At 38.6% G+C, this 20,854-nt stretch overlaps 1 protein-coding gene across 2 annotated transcripts in view; it reads right to left on the minus strand.

Moving 5' to 3' along the window:
- Positions 1 to 1,515: 1,515 nt before the first annotated feature.
- The window catches only part of LOC149198172 (uncharacterized), a 42,884-nt gene continuing 23,545 nt past the window's right edge, over positions 1,516 to 20,854 (minus strand). The window contains exons 2-7 of one of the 2 annotated variants that reach the window (XM_089406146.1): positions 8,154 to 8,336; positions 7,910 to 8,023; positions 7,522 to 7,584; positions 6,856 to 7,023; positions 6,559 to 6,723; positions 1,516 to 2,179 (exon numbers count right to left, since the gene is read on the minus strand). In XM_089406146.1, the coding sequence (XP_089262272.1) occupies positions 1,940 to 2,179; positions 6,559 to 6,723; positions 6,856 to 7,023; positions 7,522 to 7,584; positions 7,910 to 8,023; positions 8,154 to 8,336 (933 nt within the window). In that variant the 3' untranslated portion in view covers positions 1,516 to 1,939. The remainder of the gene's footprint in view (positions 2,180 to 6,558; positions 6,724 to 6,855; positions 7,024 to 7,521; positions 7,585 to 7,909; positions 8,024 to 8,153; positions 8,337 to 20,854) is intronic. The other variant, XM_089406147.1, reaches the window with a different exon arrangement.

Here is a 20,854-nt window from a genome sequence, read left to right on the forward strand (position 1 = left end):
ATTCATTTCTGTTATTTTAACCATGGATATTTATCTTTTTACCTTTTAACTTTATTCGACGATTCATTTCTGTTATTTTAACTATGGATAATAGGATATTTATCTTTTTACGTTATTCTTATAAATATTTACGAGAGATTTTCATTTTGTTATCAACTAATTTAACGTTTAATTTAATTTTCTTTAAATTTATTTTATTAATTTTGTTGCTTTATTAATTTATATCGTTATTTTAAATATAATTTATCCCTTCTCAAGCCAGTCGGCAAAAAGTCAGCAATAATCAGATCGTTCGCAGTAACAATTGATTTACGAAGGTTCTTAATCAAAATTCACATAGGAAGCGTAAACATATATCAAATGTGATAGCACAAAGGATAATATTCGTACTCCCAATCACCAATGTTAGACCCAAGTAACTATTTTTGTCAATTTCCCTTTTTTACTTATTTTAGAGAGTGCTCTACTCCTTTCAAGACTATATCTTAATCCTCTTCCCCTAATGATATCAACTGGAAATGTTAAATGTTGAGAAAGCTATAAACACTGAACAGAATTAAAATTCCAAAAAAATTACACTAATGATGCTGAATTTTGTTAAAATCTACATCCTCAAACACCCATTAGATACCTCCAACCCATCCTCACCCACCATCAACAAGGTGCAGGGGAAAAAACACACCCCCAAAGACACAAGGAAGACTAGTACCACCGAGATGATACACAGCAGAATATAAGGGACTCTGGAACAAGCCTTCATCGCTGCTCAGTGTTTCCTCCATCTAATGGTTGTCTGGAGGCAATGGGAGAACCTCTACAACCTCACCCTTCACGTTATTGAGGCAACTGCTACGAAGTAACAGTTCAAACACAACCGAAGGGCACCGAACCACAATGCATCCACTGACACGGTGGGGGAAAACACATCCGGCCCACCAACCACATGGGGAGTGACACAAAAACCCCGCCACATAATAGGCAAGCAGCAGCAGGCAAGAAAGCAGACCTCCACAGACATAATCCAGCACAATACAATCTCTGTGCCTTATCTCAACAAACAAGGGGCACCTCCCGACATGCAGGCTATAAAGGCTATATGCCAGAGGCACTTAGGATCCTTTCTCAACTCTTCAGCAGCCATAACTCACTACGCAGGGGAAACCTTAATAGGGCTCGAGGCAGGGGCTGCCAGGATGAGAGGGAGGCCAGCACCACTCCTCTTCTCATACAGTCAATTCTCAAATACCTAACGTAGTTCAATTTTCAAGATTTGTTATTTTGTGATTTTCTAAGCTATCTGAGGCCAGTCAGATTAAAAGAAACTAATTTTATACATAATCCTTTTGTTATCATGTTTGTCAATAGAACCGCGTGTCAATCTCTGAAATAAAGTCCAAGACACCGAATTAAATTAGCAACCGTGATCAGGGTCATCAACAAAATATTTTCCAAATACAATAATAATCAGGTTTTCATACAAAACTAAAAGAAATACACACACCAGGACACCAGAAGCAAGCTTGAAATATAACCTTTCTTATTAGAGGCAAACCCAGAACAGTTGCGAATAAATAAATGTAATAATACAGCCCAACAACCTAAAGAATGGTATGCCTGCGAACCACGAACACCCCAAACAGTATTAAGATATTTATACACAAACACCCCAAATTGCAGTGGCGAACAATATCCTACACACTATACAGAGATCTGCATGGAAGTAGGGAGATAAAGATTTAATGGACATGCATCTACCAATAATCTTTGACAACAAGATCATCAAAATGGAACCATCATAATACATAAGATGAATTTTTCTTTTCTAGATGTCCTCCAGCTGTGTCCCTGTATTAGGATTGAAACCTATCTGTTACTTGCCACGCATTCTCATCCAAAAGAACCACATCTTCCAAAGCTAGCTGCGGATACTTGTGCAGAGTCAACGGGATCTGGATGAAATTGACTTTTCCAGGGGAAGCATTCCTATCTGGGTCTCTGAATCAGGGTCCAAACCAATTTCTGTCACCTCACGCATCTCATCCAAATGAACCACATCTTGCATAGTCATCTGGTGATACTCCACTATTTCACGTAGAAATCGATTTTCACGGGCATAACTGGCATTCTCTTGGGCAAGACGTGACTTTTCAGCCAGCAATGTCTCCAACTGAAGCCTTATCTGAAAAATAAACAGTGAAAACAGATAACTGAATATGAATGGCTGGAAGTAATGGCTTCTGAAACAATAATCTTCAAGGCTGCAATTAATTTAAATATTTGGATACTGAAAAAGGAACCTCAGACCCTTAGCATAACATGCCTCAAGTTTTCAATCCAAAATAAATCCATCGATCAATTTATCCTCAATTTATCCCAAACTTGATGAAAGATAATGGTGGACGACTAAATGCTTTTCTCATGCATTCTCAATGCCCTCTTGTTATCAGTAATTGCTATAATATGTTTTGTCCTTCATCTGGGGTTATGGACATAAGTTCTGGTTATCAAATGTTTTACAGATTTCAAGAAAAATACCCGATCGCATGTGCCTAGATACTACTAAAAATATAATGTCACTGTGAGTTGGGTACATCAAAGGCATTTGGATCAAACATAAGTGCAAAAATAAAAGCAACAGGAGTGCTTCCGTCAAAAAGATTATTTAAGCAAGAGATAAAGAACTGGAAGTTCATGAGTAAAAAGCATGATACAGGGATTTCACACTGCAAAAATAATTAAGAATAGGGCTGTGAGATGTGATGGCGGAAAGCCAATACCAAGGAACAAGAACAAAGGATGAGAAATCATATGAAAAGAAAAATGAAACTAGTTCTGTGTTCACTCTGAGAGATTGGAAGAAGATGGCCTGGACTGGGCCCATAGGCTGTGACTCCAAATTTGTACTGAAGTTTATTAATGAAGAAATGCAGACCCATCCAGTGTCTCCATTTTTTTTTCATTCATCTGCCATACGATCTTTCGCATTGGGATTTAATAATTTATATAACAGAGGCATACAATTTTAATGCCAGCATTGCCACGTCAGATTTCTTTGAGATTTCCAACAGTTCCATGTACATCAGCATGGAAGAGGAATCATAAGACTCGGCAAAATTTGAATGACCCCTCTAAAGCATTGCACAATATTTTTTTCCATGGTTACGAAGCCCAGCTTTTTTCCATGCACAGATGACAGCAGTATATGTGAAGAACATCGCGGTCATGGAAAAAGTGACTAGTTGCTGTGAAATTAAAAGATGCCGCACTATCTTTGAGAATATGGTGATTATCTTGGAGGTAAAATCATTACCATAACATTAGGCTGTTGGGACATTTTTGAAGATGCCAAATATTCTCTTAGTTTGTCAGTTGTTCAAGGTCAAACACTGTTGATGATGAATGCGGGAAAAGGCCCTAGAATGTTGATACTAATATCATTGGTTGTAATTGTACTGCATTTCAAGCATTATGAATATCAACTTCAAACATGATTCTGCCCCATGTGCTCCAAGACACAGTTGTCTCTATTTCTAATAGGAGTTTGTGAGCACAATAAAAACATAAAAAATCAAGGCACATGCTTGCACTAATATTATTGGCCGTGGTTATGAATATCAGCGTGAAGCATGATGCCATCCCCATGTGCTCCTTGACACAGTTGTCTCTATTTTTTCATAGGAGTTTGCAAGCACAACAGAAAAATAAAGATCAAGGCACATGGACAGCAACAGTGTAGAACAAGTTACAAATACCGATGCACTCCTAGAAGGCAAAAACGATAAGCTGTTATGAACAAAGTTCGTAACATAAGCCCAGTAAGTACATTACTACATTATGAATGATAAGGAATATTACATGGATTTTTCATTTGTTTACTAAGAATATTTGAAGTTCACAAAGGATATTTGAAGTGAAGGCATGACTCTTAGTATATTGGTCATGACTTTCCATCATTAATTAATGGCCATCAACTGGAACAAGGAACCGCCAACAGGAATATTGGCATTATGGATAATTGACATCGGGAGTTTACTCTGGTTGCAGAATGAGAAACAAAGTTATCCAGTTAACCTCCCAGTTGAAACAAGAACTAGGATTATCTTCTCAAAAAATAGGTGTTCCTAAAAGTCAAAGATTCCAAGGGAGCACAACACTTTTAATATGTTCTGAATGATTAACTATATAAGCCTCCATGCAAAGATATCCTACTAAGTTTGCTAGTGACTGGAACATTATGTTCCATGGAATCTCAGTTTCCTACCAGCTATTATAACTAATGAACTACATAACAAGAACCTGCTATTAAACTATAGATGAATCACAAACTATTAGTACTAAAAAAAGGGTTATAATCAGCTTCGAAATGAACAGCAGAATTGATTCTTTTGAAAAATAAGAAGAAAAAAAATCATGCAAAAAAGAAACCACCTCCTGTCTCCCGTTATCTACCATGATTGCAAAAACAAGTTACAGTGCTTCAACCTCCACAAACTAATGACACAGAGAGAGCACAGATTGCAAGTTTCAGATTACTATACTTTTCATCACTGGAGTTAAAATACTAGCCAGGGTTTTCATCATAAGTCTGGCAGTGAAGAATCGACTACAGCATTATGGTTTTACTGATTGGCATTACGTGATTGGCCGTAAAGTGGAAAAGGTTAAGCAAGTTGAGCATGATTTACTTCTGAGTACAGCATTCTTTTTACTTTCCCTTTCCATTAGAAAGGGATGCTCTTTGGTGAGAAGGGGTGCTCAAACAGGCAGGAAAGAGAGTATGGAATGTTATCAGACTGATGGACTTCATGTTTTATGCAAAGGAATGTGCTGAGCAACCTTTCATGAGGCAACTCATTCAATCCATTTTGCAGAGTTAACAGCTCATAGTTGGCTATAGAGTTCTTCACCAGGATTAAAAAAAATAGGAAAGATGTAGATTCTTTCGAGGTTGGAGCCAAAGCAGAAATGCCTTGCTTGCCTATGTAAGGAGGGGGCACTTGTGTGACCATCCTTTGGCTTAATGATATACCAGGGGGCACTTGTGTGACCATCCTTTGGCTTAATGATATACCATTTTTTATGTACTCTTGTATTGTTTAGTATTGTTTAGTATTAGACTATTAGTAACCAAATATCTGATGAAGAAAAGAATAAAACAAGTTTTACGTCTAGGATCTCAAGGCATCATTAATAATTATTGAACGCTACTTTTATCCTGGACTTAATAATTGCAATTTTAACATGTGCATTACGTTTCACCCTAAAATCATTTACTTCGAAAATGACATATGGCTACATATTGACCAAAGGGAATCACACCAAAACTTTGATTCTCCATTCACACAAGTTTCAAATTAAACAAAGTCTTTTGGTAGAAAACACATGAGAGAATTTTTTGGCCGACGCGTTTCGAACCAACAAGTGTGGTTCATCATCAGACTTTGTTTAATTCATTATGGATCACAGAAGCTTGAATAGAGAAGTTTCAAATTATCAAAACTTCATGTATTCTCTCAATTCAGAAAATGGAATACAGTATGGTAAATTGAACTCAAGCATCTCAGCAACAAATAGGAAACTGGAGTAAACCGGTTTATAAGTGGAGTGCACCCCAATTGATATCTTTTTCTAAGAAGAGACCTTGACTGGTACAATACATCTCGTTCATCACACCAATTGATGATGATTAAGAAGTTTAGGAATCAATGCTTCTTGTTCTTCAGCAAGTCATTTACCTACGCAATACCAAGTCTATTCCTTGTGAAGATAGCCGAACGAAGGGGGAGCTATGATGAGGAGTCTGTTATGTTGAATCTTGGAACTAATCTTTATTTATAGTCATGATCTAAATATCTTCTTGTATTTGTTCTTGACATCTTATATTCTATCAAAGGGGGCTTGCTTGTGAAGATAGCTGAACGAAGGGGGAGCTATGATGAGGAGTCTGTTATGTTGAATCTTGGAAGTAATCTTTATTTATAGTCATGATCTAAATATCTTCTTGTATTTGATCTTGACATCTTATATTCTATCAAAGGGAGCTTGCTGGGTTAGTGAAAACAGGATGTTATCAGTGCAGCCACCAGAGTTCAACTCCCCCGTATGATATGGTTGCCCCTCATGGGCTGGTACACCCCTGCACAGGGGCTGTTGTTCAAGCAGAAATTATCATAGCTATTCAATCAAGCCAGAAGTTCACTTGCCAGAACTGCAACAAGGCATCCCACCGCTTGATAGGTGGTGGTTGCTCAGCAGTGAAAGAATTACGAAGCATCTTGCAATACGTCCACCATCTTATATTCAACTCTACAATGAGATCACTGTGAATGCCAAAAGGACCATTATAGCAAGTACTTGTTATTTTGTGATTTGAAAACTGAATCATCCTTGTTTAAGTTATACCATTCACAGTTTTAATGTAGTTACACTGTAAAAATTTAATCAACCTGATAGAACTATAGTTACCAAAGCTTTGCCAAGCTGCAAGAATTTTTCTCCAATTAAAAAGGCTACTGTTCAATATTCCTAGGTAAATTGTAATTAAAACAAGGAACTCACCAAGTCATCTTCATCAGGCCTATCACCTTTCTCAAGGCTCTCCCTTAGTACTTTATTTTCCTCCTCTAATTGTGTACAACGCTCTTTGGCAAATGCAAGGTCTGCTTTATATGTCTTCAGCTCACGTAGAAGAAGCTTAACTTTTGCAGCCATTGCCATCGCAACCTGCCACAAATGTAACCAACCTGAGCATCTTGCACGCCTTGAGGAATTGCAAATCTAGAATATTGCAAACAAGAAAAACCACAATAAAAGAAAAACTGATTGTGCTTCCAGTGGTGCATATTGCCACCTTACGTCGCGAGATGCCTTTAGTTGTGTCTCTTGATTTGTTTCCACGTTTGGTGCTTTTTTGCATTGACGTTGCCGATCAGCAGCTTTACCAGGATCAGGGGTCTTTTTCATGGACCGTCGAGTATCAGATATAATGTCTGAAGCTTTATTTTCCACAATGTTCAACCCCTCCTAGAAGGCACCAAAAATTACACCCAATAAACAACTTGGTAATTTAATTCACTTCATAAAACTCGATCACAGGAGATTAAATTAGGAAAAAGAAACAAAGAAAAATAGGGGCTAGGCTTAAAGAAAACACCTAAATATTTTAAAAATCATATATTTTGCATCAGTTCATAAAAGATAATTTGCTTTTTACGAAGAAAAAGATAAGTTTATACACACTATTTACAAGCTCCAAGATAGGTCCTAATTTTGAATCTTCACTGTCTTTCACTACATCATTGTGATTCATCACATATTTATCATGCATTGTAGCTGTCATACATGTCATTCACACACCTCAGGCGTGCCTCAATAATTCTTTTGGTGCACAAACATTAGATGCATGCTCAATAAAAAAGGCATAAGACTTGATTCAAGCTCACAAGAATCAAGGGCAGATGCATCAAAAAAACTATCAGGCAAGAAGAGATCCTAAGATAACGAGTTTAACTAAAGACACACCAAGGAACTATTATCGATGCCAGACTCCCTTCCAGGTATTCCACAATCCCTGCATTTGGATGACTTTCACCACAAAGAAATAGCCCAAATTCAGCATGCATTAGAACTAAAGGTATCTACAAATAGTTTTGATCATCATTTACTCTGAATATAAAACACTATAAAATAATGCTGAACAATTAATCATAAATAAGATTCTGAACTTCAGATGTGAGCCACATGTCTTCTCATAGAACTATAAGACCAATAAAAATTTAGAGGACCAACGCAGCCAGAATTTTTAAGCTTGGGAATAAGTTCTTCAATAGCAAACCATCCTTTATACATTCAAGACATTACAAATGCTATTTTTTGAATTTGCAGTACATTACTGCCCCCAATTACTTACCTCTAAGGCATTTCCGATGCTGCCACCAATTAATGTAAGGGAAGAAGTAATTGCATCTATCCCTTTCTGAAAAGCAGGAGCATCTGTTTGCCGTTGTCTCTCAGGTATACTAGCCTGCCAAGTTTTAAAAACCTCCAATTAATGATCTTCATCCTTCATACCTTTCATGTCGTCCTAAAAAAGTAAGATCACCTCCATGAAATTAATAAAAAGTACAAACTGCACATCAGTATACAGTACCCACCTGAATATGTGCACGTGCTTGTTCTACATGGGATCCATTTCTTACTTGTGACTCGGGATATTGGATAGGACTGCCATCTTCCAGAAGAGCTGACTTTGCTTTCTTTGCAAGAGCACTCCAAAAGCTCTGTTTGGGTTCAACTGTATCTTTCAAAGATGTCGATCCATTTGGAGTAAAAGATTTCTGCACATATGACACAAAGATAGTTATTCCACAAGAATGTCACACTATTCTTATTCAAGGTTCAAAGCATCAAAATGATATTTCTTTATAGGTACAAAAAGGGTCTATTAATTGGCTATATATATATTGAAAATTACATCTTATGTTTCATTACTGCACATAAAAGCATACTTCAGATGGTCATACATCAGCAGGCCCCAGTATTGGATTTGTAAATAGGTTTGGTCTTCATAATTGTCATTGTACTTATGCATTTTCATATAAAAACAAAAATAAGAAAAATTATTATTTTTATTTTATTGTCAAGCATGTTCTTCATGTTTTATTTTGGTCAAAAGATAAAAATATAGGGGCATGTTTTTCAAGACCCTATGAAAAGAAAGAAGATTTGAATTTTTGTAATTCGTCCCTCGACACTACCAATTCAGCCCTCCAGATGACAAGTCGGCCTGCCCAAGAGTCGTGTCTTTTCGTATGAGTAAACAACTATATATTGGCATTATTTGTCCATCATTTGGCAAGCAATTCGGTCTTCTTTTGTTGAAGATAATTTGGCTCTGTGACATGGAATCTAAGACACCTTCTGTAATATAAGATCAAGTTGTGGCACCTTCTATCTCTGTGAATGAAAGCTGCAAGACACCAACTTCTGTAATAATGATGATGCGAGTTTTTCTGTGACAAGTCTCTCCTTGATGATGTGAATTTCTGTAATGATGTTGATGCGAGTTTCGGTAATGAGTCTCTACTTGGTGACACAAAAATCCTATGGAACATTTCTGTGCTGATGCGAGTTCCTGTAGCATCTATCTCTGTGATAAAGCAGGCCTTCTATGAGTCCTGTATCTTAGTGACGTGACAGACATGTATAAAGTTATAAACAGATTGGTTGAACATCTTGTGAATGAATCATGGCAGAGTTTGGACTGACTTGGCACTTGGATCACTAGTTGGTTGACATGGATTTCTCTCGTTGATGAAGAATAAGGAAAGGATTGATGGGCTTTCCCCTTGTGGGTTCTACCCTGGCCTCTGGCCTAATTTCTTGTGTCTTTTGTCTTTTGTCTTTTGTGCATTCTAATCGTATAATTGCTTGATGACCTAGTAAATGAAGTAAAACACTTACTGGAAAGACACTTATAAACAGTCACAAGTAATTATCATGTCTAGAAATTCAATCTTGCAACTGTATTTCAACATGGTTTCAGAGCTAGAAAGAATTGCAGAGCAGTGGCATCCAAAGTTTCTTGTGTGTGAGATCCGAGTTATCTCATATGAAGCCACCTCTGTAGTTCAAAGGTCCTACCTGTGGATGTCTTTTGAAGCTAGATCCGAACTCTCCTCCGATCCAAGAAAGAAGTTTGAAGCTCTGTCGAGATCCAAAATAATATGCTCCCAGTCCGAATCTAAGACTACTGTACCCTAAATTTGCTTCAAGATCGAAGGTATCAAGGCTATCTTTCTGTGTAGTTCTAGGCTGAATCCTAGAGGAGTCTAGGCCAAGACCTAGAAGAGAAGTCTGTGTTTCTTGAAGACTTGTGACATTTAATTACTAGACCTGAGCCTAATCAATGATCAGAAGTTCTCAATACAAGATATCCCTGTTGACAAGTTCATGGTAAATCTTTGGGACCAGGACAAGGCACATTCTCTATAAGTGATTGTTATGAATAAAATATATATAAAAATAATATAAATATAAATAATAATGATAATTATAATAATGATTAATTAATTAGAGATTAGTATAGAAGAGGCATGTCCCTAAGGACATGACCGTTCATGAAGGAGCACTTGCCTAGGTATATAAGCGGGCCATCATTTGTAATGATTCAATCATCATCTCATATCTTTTGAACATTTTTTATATAAATATAATATTGTCCTATCATGGATATTTATATATTTCAGATCTTTTTAGTATTATGTTGCATTTATGAACTTTGTTCATAACATTGGTATCAAAGTTGTTTGATCCTAAGTTGCACGAAATGGGGAAACGGGTACGAGTTTCCAAAACGGAAGCGATACGAAACGCAACCTCCCCAAACGCGAATATATATATATATTGAAAATATTTAAATATATATATGTGCAATCATAAAGCATAAATGATACATTATAATTTATTACACTTAAACATTAAGATTTAATTTACATCACATTTACCCATGAATAATCACATAATGAAAATAAAAATATCGGAGTATCCAAAAGCAACCTTTATTATATATCCAAATCTCAAAAATCAGCGTTTATTTATATTAGTATATGAGGCTGCAAGAGAGAGATCCAAATCAGGATTTTCTATATCCACATCCCATTCTTTAGAAGGACCATTGTTGTATTGGGAATCTCCTCCTACATAGTCGAACGACCTTAGTGCTCTTGATTAAATACACGTTTCATACCCTAGTACCCTACATGATCTTGATTATTGGGAGTTTCCCATGCATAGAGAGCTTGGTTCTCTTGATTAAATACAAGTTCCATACCCTAGTACATGATAAAATCCAATGGAAACATTGCGATCCCTCCAATCCTGAAATCCTGAAAAACAAATAAGTCTGCAGGACTTTGAGTGAGATCTAAAATTCTACTTTCTCCATATGAAATCCAATGAGGTCGAAACCACTCTCAAACATCCTGAGTCATTTCATGGTAATGTTAAAAATTTAAGTAAAAGGATGAAAATGAAAAATAAAGGAGAATATCACTTTTACTTTAAGAATTTAACATTACCATGAACTGCATATCCCTCAAACTTCCTGATGAACTGCATATCAACACTAGGGCAAAAATTCACTTTTATAACTTTAGACACGCATCTAGAAGCAACAAGAAGTCACTAACCTACCCTAAAAGTAAATTAAAAAACAAATTAAAAAAAAAAAATAATAATAATAATAATAATAAATAAAAAAACACAAGTTAATGAGGAAACGTGGGTCGTACGACCCTGAAACGCGTTTCCGGCCATACTGGCCACGTTTCCGTTTCGGGAAACGTGGCAGTACGGCCGGAAACGCGTTTCACGGCCGTACCCGTTTCCGTACGGAAACGGACCTCTATACCACGTTTCCTGCAACATAGGTTTGATCCTTTGGCCGCTCAATCACTGCATAGAGCCAGTGTGATCCGGACTTTGGCCATCAACCCTTAAGTCAACTTCATTGTCGTCGTGATTCAGGTGTTTCGCTACACAATTTTGGAGATTCTCTATTTTGTTGTTGGGCCCTAGGCCATTAAAAGAAATTTAAAATAAAAAATAAAAAGAAGAAAGGAAAGATTAAAAAATAAAAAATGAAAAGGGTAAAGAAGTGTTTATGTAAGAAAAAATTTAAAACCATGTGAAAAAAAAAGGAATATATAAGAAAAGGATAAAAAAAGTTATATAAAATAAAATTATAAAAAATAAAGAAATTAGAGGAAAAAAAAGAAGTCAATATAAAATTATAAAAAATAAAGAAAATAAAGAAATTAGAGGAAAAAAAAGAAGTCAATATATATATATATATATATATTAAAAAAAACAATTATATTGAAAAAAATAATAGAAAAAGATATATATATCCCCGGAAACCAAGGATCGAATCACAATCTTGTTTCCTGTGTTTTTGCTTGGTGGTGAGAAACATGGGAAGGAGCGGAAAATTGAACAAGAGTGAGCCTAAGGCACCTGACTTGCTCGAGATTTATCCAAAAATCCAATAGTGGTTTTGGGAAGCAGGCTGGGAGCAATTTTTCAATCGTTGTGCAGGTTACCATGATGAAGTTTCTAGAGCATTTGCTGAAGGTTTCGATGGTCAGCAGGTGACTATTGGGGGAATTACATTTCAGGTCATAGAGGAGTTAATCGTTGAAGTCACAGGTTTGCCTGCAAATGGAGAGAGAGCTTTCAGGAGCCATGTTTTGGCTGGCATTGATGTACCCTTTTTTCTAAAAGATGAATTTAAGGAGATGAATTGGCGTTCAGGGGTTCATAGGTCCTGGTTAAAGGACGAGTGGCATTGTCTCCTACAGATTACTCAATCATACTTCACATGTGAGGGATGCTACAATCATGTCAATCTTTATCATTTTCGTTTTTTGGCTCATATAGTAGGTCAGTTGAGAATCAATACTCCTTATTTTCTGTTGGAAAGCCTGAAACATATCTCTGCTAGAGTCAAAGCAAAAACAAATACATCCTCCCACTTTATATATCATAAGGGTCTGATAAAATTGTTAATTGAAAGTCGGTTAAGAAGAGCTAGAAGGACCTAGGAACACTTTTTGTTTTAGGGAGGGTTTGAACTTCAACCTGCAAAACCAAAAAATGATAGGAAGAATGGTAATAAAAAGAAAGCTAAACAACCACAAAAACCTGAATAGAGGACCTCATTTGTACAGACAAGGAGCCAACAAAAGGTGGAAACAATTCCCCCTTTGGTTCCTGAATTACCCGGGAACTAAACCAGGAGAAGTGATAGGCTAAGAAAAATAGAGGATACTCCTGCTCCCATTGTCCCCATATTTACAGAAAAAGAGGTTAGTAAGCAAACAGAGAAAGCCAAGGGCAAAATGATTGAGCCCGAAGCAGAGCAGACACCAGTAGAGAAGGAACCCACCTTGGTAGAGATGTTTAAGGGTGGAAAAAGACCCCACACCAAGCCATGGAATAAGCTGAAACTGAATGTCAAGTTGAAACAGAATCCTGGGTTAGCAAAGGAGGTCATAGATGTAGATAAAACTCCTCAAAAGGACTTAATCATAAATCAAGAGAAGGCCACAAGCTCAAAGAGACCAAAGAAAACCAAAGATTCAAAGAAAGGGGTCACTATCGAGGTTCAGAGGAGTAAGAGACAGAGGAGGACAAATGTTTGGAGGCAGCTAGCACGCTTAGCTAGTTGATTTTTGACCACCTAGTTTTGGTTACCCACTGTCAAAGTGAAATTTTGATTAGCGTTTGACACCGTTAAAAGTGGAAGAGCGTTGACATTCTCATTGTCAGCGCATTTTTGGCAATCAGTTCTATAAAAGTGCAAACAGCAAGCCCGTCAGCAATACTATTTATATTTCGGCTTCAAAAGGATAACAGCGAGACTGTCAGCGCTATCTAATCAGGAAGCCTGAAGGGAGAATTTGCTCAACAGAGGATATTTTTGGAAGGATGACAAGGCACAAGTTCCAACAAATCAATCAGAGGATCAATCATTGATTTTTGACCCAGTTTTATAGCCATTTTTATAGCACACTGATATCTTTAGATACAGATAGTTTTGAAAAAATGTGTACAACTTTTTCTACAACTTCGGTCTACCGAGAACAATCTTCTACAACTTCGACCAGCCTAGAAAAATCTTCTACAAAAACCCTAACCCTTGCACGTGTGAGAAATGATGATGTGATTTTGTGCCTTTCTCCTTCGTTTGGGTAGATTCTCTCTTCTAGAGAATTCAGCGTCCAGAATATTTCCTCTTGACGACCTAACTTCACTTCTGCAACTTGGCTTTTTTGCAGCAGCAATAACCCTAATTCCTTCCCACGTGTGGAGAGAAATAGCCCTAGAAAGAATCCAAAAACTCGATTTTCTCTTCCTTCTTCATCCTCTTCTCCTTCGCTCTTCTTCTTGTTCTTATGATTAAACTTGATGTGATTGATGTGATTGATGTGATGCCACCAAGTGAAGTCGATGTCTCCTTTATATACGCTTCGCATTGGATCGAATTGCTTCTTTTAGGCCGACTTGTTCTTGAGTGTAGGCCGACTTGAATATTGCAACATGGCTTGGTCTTGGAGGGTTTTTTGACTTGATTTTGACTCAAATAATTTCTTTTTACAATATGTAACATGCCCAAATGGGTCATTCATACATGACAATGACTCACAAGCCCTAGAAGCTCTCAATGGGACCTTGACCTATTAACTAAATTTCCTTGAGCATGAAACACATGCCTCAAGAACAACAATAACAAATTTATTTTTCTCAATACATCAAATACATAAAATCATGATTACATATGTCATTATGAAGACCGAACCTAGTTACATATTTCAACAGTGCAAGACAAATCTTTGTGACGAAATCTTATGTTGAAGGACCGAAACTTTAAGGCATTCTAGAGTTGCAAGACTAGGTTTATGGATGAAAAGGAAGGCTGAAATTTTTCCCTAACAGAGCAAACCAGATCAAGTTTCTTGGGTAGTCTTTTGACATGACTAGGAGGTTGGTGGACCAAGTTTGACCTAGCTATATTGTTGGTTTGATTGACCATGTATTTGACCGATGTATCTCTGTTGAACTTGATGATTTATCTAAAGAAAAGGTTGTTGGGATTTTCCCCCATGTGGTTTTTCCCTATTGATTTTCTAGTGCAATAAATACTAGTACAATTTTTCAAACTAATAACTACTTCCAATGATACAATTAAACTTCTTAAAGCATTCCAATCATCAAGCAGTCATACATGACAAATTTCGACCAGTAACAATAGAGCAGCAGTAGAGATCACAGTAGACAATAAGCCAAGAGACACAAAAATTTAGGGCAGTGGCTAGGGAAAAACCCACAAAGCGAAAACCCAACAAATCTTTCCTTATGACAGAGAATTCAGTTCATCAGAATGTACATCAAAATATTCCAAACAAGATTCCAATCTCTAACCTCAATATTTTCTAAGACAACCAGTGAAAGGAGACAAGAAATAATCAGTGTCGGTCCAAGTCAACGTCTGCAACAGTGGCGTTGAATTTTGGCATGAGGTAGTTGAACAGAAGGAACTGAAATTCGGTCAAATCTCAATCAATGAATCACAATCAAGATCTTGATCAAAGTCCAAATGTTGACCTATGGTCAACCCTCGTTCAATGTGCCAAAACAGGAGCAAAACTTTCGGATCAAACAGAGTCAACAAACCACTTAAAAACTTGGCCTTCAAAACCACTCAAAATCTTGGTCAAACAGAAGCCAATAATCCCAAGTCAATGTTGGTCAAACAAAAGACAAGAGGGCTAGTCAATGCAGAAATATTCTTCCTCTTTTCTCCTTCACACCTGTGGATGAATCTCCTTGTTTCAGATCAAATTGATGAGTTGATGTGTTTTCCAAATGAGGTCAACGAACTTCTATTTATATGTGAGTTAGAAGGAGGGTTTTGACCTTGGGGCCAAACCCATTCAATGAGTGGGGCCGACTTGACCAAATAAAGCTAACTTGACCAAATGAGGCTGACTTGGTCACCATGAAAAATATAAATTTTTCCCTTTGATTTTCCAATGAAAATATTGACCAAAGCTACCAATATTCAACACTCCCTCTTAGCTAGGGAGGTACTTTTTATTCTCTCTCTCAAGATCAATCTCTCCACCAAACCATTGGTCTCTTAGTAATAACTTGAGGGAAAGATCAAATGCACAAGTCTCATCATAAGGAAAGATACATAGCATCAAACTCATCCCATAAGCCAAAAACCCAATGGCATCAAGGTTATTTCCCAACTAACCATGGGATCAATTAGTGAGGCCAAAATATCCAACCATATGCAATGGTTTCTCAGTCACGCACAATGACCCAAGGCAATACACAAGCTCCATCTCCCCAACTATAAACAAGGTCTCTTGGTCCATGAGCCAAGGGAGGAATCCCTATCGCAATCCCCAACTATATAGTCTTTTAGTCAAATACAATGACCTAAGAGAGAGAACTCAAAAATTAGTGTCCCCGACCAAACCCACTAGTCTCTCAGTCAAACACAATGACTTAAGGGATCACTTCAAGCCTCAAAACCAAACTCCCCAACCATATTGGTTTCTTAGTCAATCTCAATAACCCATGGGAGTAACAAGGGCAATCTTCCTGACCATAAATCTTGGTCTATCAACTAAGCCCAAGGAAGATTATCAATCACATGATGTTATCCAATCAATGATCCCTCTCACCCAGAGAGGGATTCTCAACAACTCCATGTTGTTCTCTGAAATAAGCGAACTTCATCTGGCACAATGGTTTTGTCAAGACATCGACAACTTGTTGATCAGTAGGGACATACTTGAGCATCACAACTCCTCTCTAGACAATATTCTGGATGTAATGATACTTGATCTCAATGTGCTTTGACTTGTCATGAAAAATTGGGTTCTCATAAAGCTTTACACAACTTTGATTTTCACAATATACAATGGTCAATTCCAACCATTGATCAAACAAATCAGCAAACAGCGTTCGAAGCCACACAGCTTCACAACAAGTTGAATAAGCAGCAATATACCCCGCCTCAACCATACTAAGAGCAATAGAAGATTGCTTCTTACTGTTGATTTTTGAGTAGCTTAGGAGGTACTCCACGCACTAAGGTTCAGGGTTTGGAGGGTGAAGCGCCAAAAAAGTCATTTGTGGGCTTGGAACCCAAGGTTGGGGTTTTGTACCCAAAGGAGTTGAGCCAAAACCATGAGGTATTTCAGCATGAGAAAATATGAGGTGATAGAGGATGGCGTGGAGAATCCAACGCTTCGAAAATCACTCATATTGGAGCTCTAGAACTTGAGTTATGAATTTTTTAATGTCACAATTGGGTTTTGGTCAAGTCGGCCTAATGATTACAAGGCTAATGAGATTTGTACAAGCCCATATTGACGTCCAATGAATCCCTCCTTTAGTGTATAAATAGGAGGTGAGGATAGTTCAATAGAACACATCCAAAGTGCAAACAACAAGGAATACTAACCTCTGAGGCAGCCGCAGACTTCAATCCCTAGCGTAGGAGAGAAAGAGGGTTGTTTTGTGCCCTAGATTCTTGTGACAGTAGGCCGAAGTTGTGGAGGCGGCAGCTGAGTGGAAGAGGAGAAATTATGGGCAGATTTCTTGTGTTTTCCAGGTATGTTCTCTCTTGCACAGGTAGTGGATTTGTTGCAAACTTGGACTGTGGTAATTCTAGGCTAAGCCAAGGTTTTGAAGGCGTTGGAACAGCTCTCTATTGGAGGTCGAATAGCCGCAAGTCAAAGGAATATCAAGGAAGGACCTCAGCGTGGTATTTGGAGGTAGTTTGGTCATGTTTTTAGTGTTGCAACAGTAGTTACAATCAGCCCAAGGAGGGCCGAAAATCTTAGATTGTAAACACAGGAAGCCTATGTCAAGAAGTGCAGAAAGGTATGTTCAACCTTCTTAGTTTTTTGCTTTGCTAGACGGATGGTAGCCTATAGAAGAAAAAGAGGAGGGGACAGACTTGATGCCCTAACCTGTGGGCAGATTCTACAGTGAAGGATCAGTTTTGGATCAGTTTGATGAGCACCCTGTGGGAGCCATTTGTTGGGGTTGACTTGGGTTGTTAGATACCCCAACTAGGAGCAGATCTTGCAGTGAAGTATTGGGTGCCATTGGACTGGTGGAGGGCAGCGTGTTTGCTACCCAAAGTAGCCCTTGACAAGCCATCATAAAGTGGCGTTGACAACTGAAATTTGGGTGAAGGTTGAAGCCTAATGTGTAGCTCTTTGACGCACTAAAGAGGCTACTAGATTGGCAGAATGGAGCTCAGGTGTTGACCAGCCTAGAAGAGCATATTGGATCAGCTCATGTTCATTATATCATAAGCGACTTGCAGTAGTGATAGGTGGCAACCCTCCTGGAGACTCTGTGTGTTGTCCTTTGATGGACTAAGGGGCATCTAGAGTGCAAAACGAAAGCGAAGGACCGGCAAGACGAGATAGGACATAAAGACCGCAGCGAGATTGTAATTGTATCTTGTATTCCCTAGATTGTTGTATTATTCAAATTGGTTTAATATAACGAAGATTGGGTTGTACATATTTATACAATATTTTGTAAAAAGTTGTTTATACTTGTGCATGTGTGATTTACTGCTTTATATTTTCCACTGTGCAAAGTAGCTTTTGTTGAGATTCTTGGTTTGGTAGCGTCAGAGATTCTAAGATTCTATCCTAGACCCAAGATCGTGGAAATTCAACATGGTATCAGAGAGTGTCTAAGCTACTTTGAAAGACAGTGAATCATCAGAGTGCACAACGAAGTACAACTTAAGAGGGAGTTGGTCACATTGTAGGTGAAGGGCTCACTACAATGTCAAAGTTGTAGGCTGGGCTCCGATATGAGGACAAGTTGGAGGGGTTGTCCAACTATAGTCCATGGAAGGAAAGGATGAAGTTGGTCTTGCAAGTCAACAAGATCTGGGATTTCGCCGAGAAATCCATCAAGAAGCCAACTGACCCAAAGGAGCTAGAAGTGTACGAAGATTTGGATACGAGGGCGAGATTGATCATCCTTGATGGTGTGAAGGATCCCCTAATATCTCATTTGTCCAGGAAGAGAATTGCACATGAGATGTGGATGGCTCTTCAGAATTTGTTCCAAAATAAGAACGAGAACTGGGCACTGGTATTGGAGGATAAGTATAAGTCCACCACGATGATGCAGGGTGAAGGAGTGACTTCGTATCTGATGAGATTGTCTCAGGTCAAAGATGAGCTTATTGTCGTCGATGTGACTATTTCAAAGAATGATATGGTGAGGATTGCTTTGAAAGGGTTCACCGAGGAATGGAAGCCCTTCATCAAAGGGATTGTTGCCAGAGAGAAGTTGCCAAACTAGAATAGACTGTGGGACAACTTCATTCAGGAAGAGTTGCGAGACGAGGATCTTCATCCGAAGAAGAGGGCTTCAGATGATGACATGGCACTTGTAGCACGAATGAAGGGTAAGTAGAAGGACTTGAGTAAAGTCAATTGTTTCAACTATGGCGAGATGGGTCATTTTTCATCGAGATGTCCGATGAAGAAAAAGATGTGAGATGACGAGAAGGAGAAAGGGTAGCAGGTAGTCAGTGTTGCCACCTCTGCTGAGATAGATGCTCTCACCAGGAGGTTGGAGGAGGAGGACTTTGCTATGATCTCTCATTTCTTGCAAGGTACTATTGATGAGGATGGATGGTACGTGGATAGTGGTGCGTCGAAACATATGACAAGGTCACAGGAGGTTTTTGAGACTCTAGCTGAATGGAACTTGAAGTTGCACATGGTGTTGGGTGACAAGAGTCAAAAGGAGATCCGAGGATCGGGAGTTGTGCCATTCAGGACGGAGACAAGAAGAGTGGTGCGAGTCCAGGATGTACTGTTTGTACCAAGACTCAGATATAGCGTGATATATGTCTCAATGGTCGAGAAGAAGGGGTTTGAAATCTTGTTCGAAGATGGGAAGGCAAGACTCAGGCCCAGAGGCTCTAGCTCTGCGGGTATTGTGCTTGGAGTTAGAGAGCATGGTTTATACAAGTTAATGGGCAAGCCTATGGATCATGGGAAGAAGATGCAGGTGGACCAAGTGCGGGTTCCAGAGAAGCAGTTGTAGGTGCAGGCTTCAGAGGGGCAAGTACAAGTTCCAGAGAAGAAGGTCCAGGTTCGAGAGGCTCAAAGGGAGTCGAGTTCTAGTGGAAGCTTGCACATTCAAAGGGAGACTTTGCAGCCCAAGAAGAGTGTATGGTCAATGGGGAGCAAGGGTGCTTACACATTTGCCAAGAAGGAATCATGGAGGGATTGGAAAGCGATACAAGAGAAGAAGAAGCAAGATGCTTCTAGTAACAGTGACACTTTCGAGAGGGGCATAGTTCTTGCTACAGGGATTGTTGAAGTGATGAGTGCCAAGAGTTGGGCGAGTGTTGCAAGTAGTGATGATGATGATGAGTTACTTCCTAGTCTTGGAAGTGCCTCCCTTGCTAAGAGGGAGTGTTGATTTTTTTAATCGCTTGGACCTACTCCAAGCCCTAGGGTTTAGGGTTTGGAGGGTGAAGCGCCACAAAAGTCATTTGTGGGCTTGGAACCCAAGGTTGGGGTTTTGTACCCAAAGGAGTTGGGCCAAAACCATGAGGTATTTGAGCATGAGAAAATTTGAGGTGATAGAGGATGGCGTGGAGAATCCAACGCTTCGAAAATCACTCAAATTGGAGCTCTAGAACTTGAGTTATGAATTTTTGAATGTCACTGTTGGGTTTTGGTCAAGCCGGCCTAATGATTAGAAGGCTAATGACAGTTGTACAAGCCCATAATGATGTCCAATGAAGCCCTCCTTTAGTGTATAAATAGGAGTTGAGGAGAGTTCAATAGAACACATCCAAAGTGCAAACAACAAGGAAACTAACCTCTGAGGCAGCCGCAGACTTCAAGCCCTAGCGTAGGAGAGAAAGAGGGTTGTTTTGTGCCTTAGATTCTTTTAACAGCAGTCCGAAGTTGTGGAGGAGGCAACTGTGTGGAAGACGAGAAATTCTAGGCAATTTTCTTGTTTTTTTGGGTATGTTCTCTCTTGCACAGGCAGCAAATTTGTTGCAGACTTGAACTGTGGTAATTCTGGGTTAGGCCAAGGTTTTGAAGGAGCTAGAACAACTCTCTATTGGAGGCCAAGTAGCAACAAGTCAGAGGACTGTCAATGGAGGACCTCAGCGTGGTATTTGGAGGTAGTTTGGTCATGTTTTTAGGGATGCAACAGTAGTTACAGTCAGCCCTAGGAGTGCCAAAAATCTCAGATAGTAAACACAGGA

This window comes from Pinus tabuliformis, chromosome 2_2 (assembly GCF_031772625.1).
Source record: "Pinus tabuliformis cultivar Carrire ecotype Pingquan chromosome 2_2, CPIR1, whole genome shotgun sequence".
NCBI lineage: Eukaryota > Viridiplantae > Streptophyta > Pinopsida > Pinales > Pinaceae > Pinus > Pinus tabuliformis.